The 10,800-nt window shown below is 45.6% G+C and overlaps 1 protein-coding gene across 1 annotated transcript in view; it reads right to left on the bottom strand.

The window, feature by feature from the left end:
- Positions 1 to 10,800, bottom strand: part of cacna1da (calcium channel, voltage-dependent, L type, alpha 1D subunit, a) — a gene marked incomplete at its 3' end in the record, with an annotated part of 70,053 nt that continues 59,253 nt past the window's right edge. The window contains exons 36-47 of the mRNA XM_080846590.1: positions 10,588 to 10,684; positions 9,782 to 9,884; positions 9,493 to 9,594; positions 7,121 to 7,260; positions 6,068 to 6,184; positions 4,752 to 5,185; positions 3,726 to 3,752; positions 2,825 to 2,953; positions 2,006 to 2,145; positions 1,272 to 1,378; positions 498 to 815; positions 1 to 300 (exon numbers count right to left, since the gene is read on the bottom strand). Coding sequence (XP_080702716.1) covers positions 1 to 300; positions 498 to 815; positions 1,272 to 1,378; positions 2,006 to 2,145; positions 2,825 to 2,953; positions 3,726 to 3,752; positions 4,752 to 5,185; positions 6,068 to 6,184; positions 7,121 to 7,260; positions 9,493 to 9,594; positions 9,782 to 9,884; positions 10,588 to 10,684 — 2,014 coding nt within the window. The remainder of the gene's footprint in view (positions 301 to 497; positions 816 to 1,271; positions 1,379 to 2,005; positions 2,146 to 2,824; positions 2,954 to 3,725; positions 3,753 to 4,751; positions 5,186 to 6,067; positions 6,185 to 7,120; positions 7,261 to 9,492; positions 9,595 to 9,781; positions 9,885 to 10,587; positions 10,685 to 10,800) is intronic.

The following is a 10,800-nucleotide window of genomic DNA, read 5'->3' as shown; positions in this document are numbered from 1 at the left end:
CTATAACGTGGTGATGCAGATCATCTCGTCGGCCAGGTCCTCCTCGTAGCGCGGCCGCGGTTCAAGCTCCTCGTCGCTGTAGCTGGCTGACACGTCCTGAAGGTCATAGTCCTGCGGGCTGAGGATGGGGAACATGTTGACCCCGTTGACCACTGGGGGGATGCCCCCGTTCATTAGGTGGCTGGCTGCACTCTCCATCTCGTCGATGGTCATCTCGCAGGCGTCTGCAATCTCATGCTTGGTTGCCGCCACAAACTTGGGGTCCTTAGCGTACCTCCCCAGACCCTCTGATATCAACACCTTCAAGGCCACAGGCACAAAAACAACAAACACAAATTATCTTTACTGTACTCTTGCTGGCTGTAATTCTACTACAGTTGTGATCTGTTAAGATCTGTCCTGCTTGAATAGCAGCCCTATGATTATTAATGGATAATAATAAATAGCTCTTAGAGTTCTGGCTTTTAAAAAGCTCTCCCTCTCTGTGCCTGTCTTACCGCTTCCACCAGGCTGGTGGCGCTGCCCCTCTTCTGGTGGTACTGGTTTCGAAACTCTGGCGGCACCTGCAGGTGGGCGGGGGAGTAGGTGCGCTGCTGGAACTCGTGCTCGTCCGTGTACCAGGAGCTCTTGCGCACCGAGGTGCGGCTGCTGCTGGCGCTGTCCCGCAGGGGCCGGTCCACCCGGATAAGGGGTGTGTAGTATGGCGAGCGGTCCTTGCTGGCCGGCGTGGCTGGCGGTGTGGCCCATGAGCGGGTGGAGTGGGTGGGGGAGAGGCGGTGCGCGCGGCTGGAGTCTAGCCCTGCAACGGCCATCACCTAAAGAAGCAGCAGGTCATGAGAGAGGCATGAGAGCGAAGGTGATGTGCACTCATATAGTGTGTGTTTATACACATGTTCATACACTCAGGTGCCAGTTTATTAGAAACACTGACCTAAACATAATGCAGTCTAATTCAACAGTCCTGCAATCAATCTGTATTTCTAAAACTGTAATAATATTCAGTATTAGTTTGAACTAATTTAGAGAGCTGCTGTCCCAACTGTGTGTTCATTCTGGACGTCATTCTGCTTTGTACTGGCACGTGTTTCTATTTCTTTGGCCAACCATTTTCCAATTTCCATCAATGAGGCTCAGCTAAATAACAAAAACACTACTGTGTTTAATTCTGAACAGTTTAACAGCACCACAAACATCATACAGTTGATTTACAACCTCTCCTAAACTGTTTCAACATAAACTGAATATTATAACGATCATGAAGGCGGATTTACCTGATGCTGCATAAGGTGCAGAGGTAGAGCAGTGCGCTGGTGAGGCAGGTCGTCCTGGCTTCCCTGTCTGCGCAGACACTCAAAGTTGAAGGAGGGCCTCCTGTGGGCTGTGTGTGGACAGACCAGACAGGGAGTGAGATGGGCAGGGTCTCACACGTTCACACACACACACTCACCAGCATGGTCATACTCACACACACACTGACACATACACATCACAGTGTTGCACAAGTCTCATTCACATCACACTCACATCAGTCACATCCTGTCATTCACATAATCATACATAAATCATCCCATCACTCTCGGTCAGTTATCATCACAAGCTAAACAGCTTGAAGGGCGCATGCCTAAGAGTAGTGAAAGCTTCTTCAATAAATTGTCACCAATGCTATCTAAATTAAACAGAAAGGGCATTAGATAGATTATGCCTGTTCCACATTTTGTAATGATGCACGTCACAAAACTTTAAAGCAATGCCTTTTTTGTAAACTATCACTAGCATCAGGGTAACTAAGAGAAAAACTTAAATAATTGGTAGACGATAATAAAGATACAAATTGATACAATCTGGAGACTAAAAGCTGAAAGTGAAAGGTTCCAGAATCTTCTCTCTGTTAAATGAATATGCCATCTGCATCTTGACATTCAGAGCGTGAGCTAATTAAACACACACACATACACACACACACACATACACACACACACACACACACACACACACAAACACACACCTTGAGGCGTGGGAGGAAGGAGCCGTCTCTTCGGAGATCTCCGGGAGTCGTGGTACAGGGGCTGCTCATCATCGTCATAGTTACTGTCAGGATGATGGTAACCCCGGGGTGTCTCATACTCCTGGTCGCTGTTTGGATACCTGTTCGGGCATTCCTTAACATCATTGCCTCAAAGGCCACAATACTATGTGCATACATCTGCACACTCAAAACCAACTGTTTATAAAGTGCGTAATCACTCCATCAACCCAGATCACACACAAAAGGCATACCATGCAACTGGCCAGTCATGAAAAACCCTTACAGGGTGATCAGAATGCCAACACAAAACTGCATCTTGTACTGCAATAATGACTTGCTGGCTACCCACCCACCCATATAAGTCAATAGTTTGACAAAGACTATTACTTCCAAAATGTTTTTTTCTTAATGCTTCCAAGCTTCCATGTAGACCATTGGAACTTCAGACTAAGTGATGTAACAGACACTGGTTGCTTATGACAGCAGTCAATTCAGTTCAGTGACCTTTTATACGTAAATAATTGATCTCTGAATGTCAACATATTCCAGTCATGCTTTACCAGAGCTATGTATTACAACCCAACTTAAGCCAATAAAGCACAATCTAAAGGTAATTTCAGAGCCTCAGAGTCACACTGAGCATGGCTGGTATTAAGATATATTTTCTGTTTTACCCTTCAAGTGAGCTGGTTGCAAATGTAAAACTTTGCAACAACAGCATTAGCAATAGTAATGGTAGAAGTCAAGCTAAAACTGCCCAAAGATGAGTGTGTGAGTGACTGGGCGACATGACTATACCTGTCTGCTGAGAGCATGCTGTCCTCCTCGTAGAACTCTTCCCCACTGAAGTACTCGGCGGAGAATCCATCCTCATCAAACTCTTCCTCCCTGCGGATGGTTGGCCGTCGCCTGTCGCCCGTATGTGACCTACAGGTGAGTCAATAGTCACAGGGTCAGCAGTGTAGTCACCCCAGATACGGTGGGGTTGCAGCTTGATCATGCAGTGCCATGCAGACGTTTGCCTCCGGGGTGGGGGTGGGGGAGGGGGAGGGGGAGGGGGGGTTTGGTTAGGTGGACGGGAGGGTTGCCAGATTAGCCCTGAGTCCACACAAGCACAGCCTCATGGACAGACACAACAGTGAGAAGCAGTAGAGCAAAACATCCTCGAGCACATTCCACTACCATCTCTTAAAGGACGACTCAATGGCATTGTACTCTATCTGGTTGTTGGGCAGTCTTCCGTTCTACGATTTCCAATGAGTGGGTGCTTTACTTTTGCTTGCAGTTCAATTCAGAGAAAAAAGAAGTCATCCTTTAAGGCAAGCCATTCATTCATCATTCATCCTCCTCCTCCTCCTCCTCCTCCTCCTCATCCTTATCATCCATCATCGAAATCTCCGTCTTCCTCTTGTTGCAAACACATGCAAACAGCAACAGCCTGATCTGGGCATTTCACTTCACAGTCACCTCCTTCCTTCCCAGTGCCTGGACCAGGCGCTCACCAAACAGGACTCCGAATGCCCATTAGTGATGCAGGGAGAGGGAGGGCGTGCACTTGGCCATCATTACTACAGCACTGACACAGAATGCTGCCACCTACTGGCCAGACTGGCAGGAGAGAAATCTACAGGTTTCCTGCATCTACTATGTATGCCTGATAAAAAAAATATATATATACTCCTGACAGCCATAGACATACCTAATATAGGTCTCATAGTAGCGCCTTCTGTCCAGTGAGCAGAGAGATGGTTAAGAGAAAGCATTTGGTTAGGAAAGAAAAGAGGAGGGAGAGAGCAGAGAGAAAGAAAGGGAAAGATGGTAAGGGGTGACATATATATGAGTATATACAGTATATGAGACATATACGACATACTTATATATGTACAGCGGTAAGGAATGGGAGAATGCCCCAGCACTGGGTTATGAAAACATGAGGGAATACCGAGATATACTGCTAACCCCACATAACACCACCAAGAGCATAACACAGGCATTCACTAATGCCAGTGAAGACACAGAGTCTTGTATGTTGACATAAAGACATAGGCCTATGGTTTTCAGAATGCTTCGACAAGTGTAATGTGGGGATGCTCTGACTGTGGAAAATGTAACTCTTCCTTTCAAACAGAGCTTAACAGGGGGGGGGGGGGGGGTGTTCTAGACCAGGTGTGTTCAGTTCATTGAATGTTCCACTGTATGTACAGCAGGGTGAGATATGACAATTATGTAGTGCAAGGGGCCAAGAGCAAAACTGAGAGCTCTAATTTAATCTAGAAGATTCTGATGTACAGAATGTGAGACAGACATGTACTGTATGTAGGAAATGAAAATTAAAGGGGAGGTGTGTTTCAAGGAATGACAAGGGTGGATCTTAGAGGAATAAGATGGCTCCTGAGGCTACCGTTCTCCTAATGGTTGCGGTCATAGATGGCAATAATGGCCTGATTGACTGGAGGCAGTGAAAGCCTGAAATGAGTGATTTGTCAGAATGCTGCAAGTATGGATGGGTGAAGAGTTTAAAGTTAATTTCCGTTCAAAGAAAACTCTACGCCCTACAGGCTAGTCTTTGTCTAAGTGTTTATCCTGTACATTTTCACAGACACACAAACACTCACTCACTCACTTAATCTCATTCTAAGACCTCAACACACACACACCAGAGACACTGATGGACCCACAAATTATGCACAACACAACCAGGCACCCCAGGGGGGGCTGTCGTCACCTTTGTCCACGAGGCGTCCTGGGCTTGTCATAGTCATAATAGGAGCCACCCACGTAGCCATTGGGTGGCAGGTGCTCATAATAGCGGTTGTGGCCGCCGTTGGGCAGGCTGGACACGTTGGCATTGTTGAGGTTGATGTTGGTGGACTTGGGCGACTTTCCGTAGGAGTTGCTGTGGTGGTGGTGGTTGCTGCTGTGGTGGTGATGGTGGTGGTGGTGGTGGTGGTGGTGTGGGTGGGGCGGCCCATGGCTGTTGTGGTGCTGGGCCATGGCACTGGCGCGGCCCAGCCGACCCACCGGCTGATCCATGTGGGCGTAGTGGGGCGGCGGCTGCACCTGCAGGGGCCGCTGGGTAGCATTGGTCTGGTGGCCCGAAGATCGGCCACCATGGTGGCCCACGTGGTTGACATGGTTGCCGAAAAGGCCGCCATTGCGCTGCGGAGGAAGGCTCAGGGTCAAAAGGTCAGCTTACAGGCACACAGATCATTCCAGAACACACCAGAACCAGAACCACTGCACCTGTGTCTTTCCTTGCAAGGAAGTTTAATTTCCTGTCATTGTTCTAGGAATCTCATGGCCAGAACAGAAGCAGTTGGTTTGATGGCTTATGGTATATGTGTGAAACAGATGAAGAGACAACCTTGCTCCTTCATCTCAACTGAACTCAGCTCAACTGAACCTGAGAATAACTCAAACAAAAAATGCCAGTGAGGAAGTATGTTTTAGTTTGTCTTGTAGATACTTGTAGGCTAACCAAATTCTCTGAAGTAAACTACACATCTATAGCTAGTAATGCAACTGTTAATCCTGTTACTCAGTGTAATAAACTACAAGTAGGCTCAAAACATCTACATAAGGTCTCTCCTACGAATGCCTAAAGCTAACCATGCTAAATCTGAGTTAACATGCTCCAGTTCATTATTACCCTCTTGAAATGTTCTGTATTACTGTATTAAATAGTTCAGTGGATACTATTCTGTCAGTTGTTTTCTGAATACCCCAGTGGTCTGGCTACAAGTACAAGTTCAATCTTTCTATCCTGTTCTATGATATCTCCAAGCTTTCTGCAGTTCAGTCAACATCTTCATTGGATTGCATATGTAGAGGATAAATATTTATTTACACTACTGAAACATTCCGAAACCTAAAGCCAATTGCATGTTGAACTTGTTATTAATCTGGTTGAACATACAAACGAGGAGCATACAGTGTGTAAGAGCTGCTAATGGTGCAATACAATATTAATAAAGCCATTATAAGACCTTTCAGAAGGCTTGTGAGAGGAACCCTAAAATGTTGTGGTTATGAGTCATTTACCCTATAAATCTCCTCGTCCTCGTCAGGAATAAAGTCTACTAGCTCCTCGTCCTGCAGGTCACATGATATCGCTCGGCGGATTTCTGGCCCAATATCATGTAGTGTGCGGAGGCCGGCCTGAAACCATGACAACAGAGGTGCTAAGAGCCCACACAGGGCAAATGCGAAGTTGACAATCACGGACAAGAAGACACACAGACACACAAACATACACACGGAGACAGGACGAGAACTTTTGACTGGACAATGCTGGACTGCTGGACAAGACTATTAACGGACAACTCTTCCTCCGGACTTTTGATCTACTTCAGTGAGGATGACTGTGTGTGAAATCCACTCTACACTCTACCAAAAAAAAACATATGACCAGTGTGTTTTGGTGGCAGAGTAAACATCTGGCGGTACTGTATCACTTATGGACACGTGCTTTACATGACATAAAATGCATGTGATGAGGGTTGATCCTGCTGCAGAATCAGAGGCATTACTGCCTCTTTGTGTGTTAGACTAGTGGGATGGGGGATGAGGCTCATATTGCATACAGCCTGGGGTGGGAGTGTGAGCTGTGTGCGGAGACCACTGGACACATCTGACCATGAAGATGAGTGTGAGTAAAAAACATGAGAGGACGCCAGAGGCCATGATTATGCTGGAAGAGTCCTTTGACTGGATGGGACAGCGACACAGTGGCCCTGACAGACAAACCGACGAGAATCACACACAGACAGATAGACAGAGGCCAGGCAGCTGACCTAGACACCACATACAGACTTACAATAAGCCTCAGATACACTCAGAACAACACATGTAGTACATTTAAAGATGTCACTCGACTGTTACGTCATGCATATGCACGAAGATAACACACACACACACACACACACAACAGGATGCTATTATACCACACATTAACAGACACACACACACACACACACACACACAAAAACACACACACACACACAAACACACACACATTCATAGATACACACACACACATAGACACAGACACACACACACACACACACACACACACACACACACATTCCAACTCACCTGCAGGGCCAATGTCGTGTTGTTGTTGTTCTGTGAAGGGTGGACCCCCACCAGGCCTTCCTCTTTACGTTTCTTGAATTTCCTAAAGTAGTCCTGTATCAGGAAGGTGGCATAGAACTTCCCCACGGTTACCTCATCATCTGAGTGAACAGACCACACACACGCTCCCTGTGTGAGCAACAGCACACTTCCTGTCTGGCAGGGCCCGCCCTCGGACCCTCCTCTTGCCAAGCCCACTCCCTCACTCCACCAATCAGCTTTCATCTGATCAGCCATCAGCTCTTAGCATACTAAATCCAACTGGACTCTGTACACGTATCCAACCACCAATCATTCACTTTCTTGGATTACCTGAGATGGACATGGTCTCACTGCACCCCATATGAATCTCCATTAGAGGATTATGTATATTTACCTTCCCCATGTATTGAAACACATACATACAGTATAAAGTCTACATTACTGCCATTGCTATGTTTACTTTTTAACACAAGCTACCAGTACTTTGAATGTGACCACTACTGTATGCTTTCATCTGCTTTGGACCCACTTGTTAACGAGATGGCACATCTCAAGGGGTTATTCCAAATAAAGAGAATTTCCAACTTTTATAATCACTTTTCTAAAGACTTTAACTATCTTCAAACATCACAAGTAATGCATCTGTAAATACATCACATTTATCATTTCCTCCTCCAAAGTGCATCCAACAGTAATATCCAGTCATCAATTAGAAACATGAAACGTGATATTATATGAAGTGTAATTAACACGCATTTGTATAGTTGTATAGTTAACCAGCGGGGCAGGGATAGGAACCCCCAGAGGCACAGCACCACAGTGGAAGAGCCACGGGCCCCATGCAGAGCGCAGGGCAGGACCAGAGGAGAGCCCCCAAAGCAGAGACAGAGGAGGGAGAGAGCAGGCAAGGCACTGAGAGGAAAACTGAGGTGCAGGGGCCCTACAGGTGGTACAGGGTCACACGCTTCTGAGAGAGAGACAGACAGACCTCCACAGTCTTACTGAAGTTACTTTGTTCTTTAGGATGGTTCAATGTAAAAATGAACACCTTTATTATATATATATATATATACATTAAATAGTCTTGTGTCGTGTAATCGTGTATACTCTCAAGCTCCTAGTTATACTGTGTTATGACAAATAATCTATGGCAGCTTCAATGTAATGCTTAAGTAAGCAGTGCAATGTGTGTGTTAATTAACAATTAGGAGCTACTGGTGCACAAACTAGAAAGGACACTACTGCTGGGTAAGAAGCTTCTACACAATCTACTGAGCACATGCAGGCAAGCAGCACTAATGTGTATGTATGTTTATGTATGTATATGTATGTATGTACGTTTATGGAAACAGCTCTGTCCATAACCATCTACCACAGCAAGTGAATTTGCACAGTTGGTGTGTGCATGTGTCACTAATAATCTTGTATGCATGTGTGCAAATATATCTGTGTATGGTTGGTGCACAGTTGTTGGTGCATCTCTGTGTGTGTGTGTGTGTGTGTGTATGTTTTTCTGTGTGTGTTTAAGCAGGAGAAGTATTCTGAAGCAGGGGTCTGTATCACTTTAAACAAGAACGTCGGGGACAGAAACTGGAGAGAGAGAGGCAACACTAGTTCCATGCCACCCCCCTAAAACAGAATTGCTTCAGAATATTCTGAAGTACAGAAAGCTCTTGTTTTTTGGTACAGAGACAGAGAAACAGTCAAAAACGAGGAACAGTAGCTGTGGAGAAGCTCAAGCGGAGAGATAGAGAGATAGAGAAAGAAAGAAGTAGAGAGAGAGTAAGAGGGAGAGAGGGAGAGAGAGAGAGAGTAAGAGGGAGAGAGAGTGTGAGACAGAGAGAGAGAGAGAGAGAGAGAGAGAAGGAAACAAGTTTGTTAGGAGAGACACAGCATGCAGTGGCAGAGTGGCTTCAGACGCCATGCAAAGCCCAGCACAGTCACCATCACCCTGGAGACACTCCAGGAAAACCACGAGCAGCTGGAGCGAGAGGAGGGAGCATAGATACACAAACAAACAAACACACACACACATACAGCCTCACAGACCTCCTGACAAACATACACACTCACACACAAACACACAGAGCACACACAGAGAAAGTTAAAAAGCACATTGCTGAGTACTAACTAAGAGAACATGACAACAAAGAACGGCTGCAACACAATTAGCTGTGTGCCTGTGTCTGTGTCTGTGTCTGTGTCTGTCTGAGTATGCACAGCCTTTTGACACCTGTAGTATAGCTTTAGTATGTGTATGAAGTATAGTATGTCTGCTTTGCCATGTGTTTGATGATGTGAGTAAGAGTGCATGCAGGAGAGAGTAGCGAGCTCAGGACGATGTAACTGACCACCAGCAGGCGGCACCACTTGGTCCAGCAGCTTCATGCTTGTCCTCTTCCAGATCTTCTTTATGACAGCACGCAGCTCCTCATTGGCCTGCTCCAGATTGCCTGTGCCATGCACCAACCAATCAGTGCTCAGCTCTTACACATGTCTAGGAAGTTAAACATGTGTGTATATATACATATATATATATATATATATGTGTGTGTATGTGTGTGTGTGTGTGTGTGTGTGTGTGTGTGTGTGTGTGTGTGTGAGTGTGTAAGAGAGAGAATGTGAGTGGATTTTCCTTACCATCTGTCTTAATTTTCAGTGCGGTCCTCACCAGAGCAAAGAGAGTGGCATTAAACATGACAGTTCCGTCGCTGTTCAGTGGCATGTTCATGGCTACCAGTCTCTATGGAGGGGCAGAGGACACATGGCATTACATCTCTTCGCCATGCTCAACATTGACTGGATATACAGTATATAGAACTGAATATGTATCTATCCTGTGTGGCTGAGTCTGAGTCTGTTGACTGGATGTATATGGAACTGAATATGTATCTATCCTGTGTGACTCCTGTGAGTCTGTTGACTGGATATATATGGAACTGAATATGTATCTATCCTGTGTGACTCCTGTGAGTCTGTTGACTGGATATATATGGAACTGAATATGTATCTATCCTGTGTGACTCCTGTGAGTCTGTTGACTGGATATATATGGAACTGAATATGTATCTATCCTGTGTGACTGAGTCTGAGTCTGTTGACTGGATATATATGGAACTGAATATGTATCTATCCTGTGTGACTCCTGTGAGTCTGTTGACTGGATATATATGGAACTGAATATGTATCTATCCTGTGTGACTCCTGTGAGTCTGTTGACTGGATATATATGGAACTGAATATGTATCTATCCTGTGTGACTCCTGTGAGTCTGTGGACACATGTGTATACATGTAGGACCAAAAGAGTTAATCTCACACAGGGGTCAAACCTATTTCTTGTGTATTCTGAGAAACAGAGTGATATGACCCACTGAAATCTTTACAAAAAATGTCCGTGTGTGTCTTTTGTGCGCATGTGCATGCATGTGTGTGTGTGTGTTATACCTTGCATGCCACTCTGTGAGGACACAGCTTGCCAAAGCCCAGAGGAGGCTGAATGCGTCGCAACAGAGCCACAACATCCAGATGCTTAATTCTGCCCCTGTGCCAAGGAGAACACAAACACACACACATTTAGTACTGGGAACAGACACATACACAAACACACACACATTAAGTAAGGGGAACAGACACATATTGACATGAACACACTCAAAG

This window comes from Sprattus sprattus (genome assembly GCF_963457725.1).
Source record: "Sprattus sprattus genome assembly, chromosome: 10".
NCBI lineage: Eukaryota > Metazoa > Chordata > Actinopteri > Clupeiformes > Clupeidae > Sprattus > Sprattus sprattus.
This window is presented reverse-complemented; position numbering and strand designations above follow the sequence as displayed.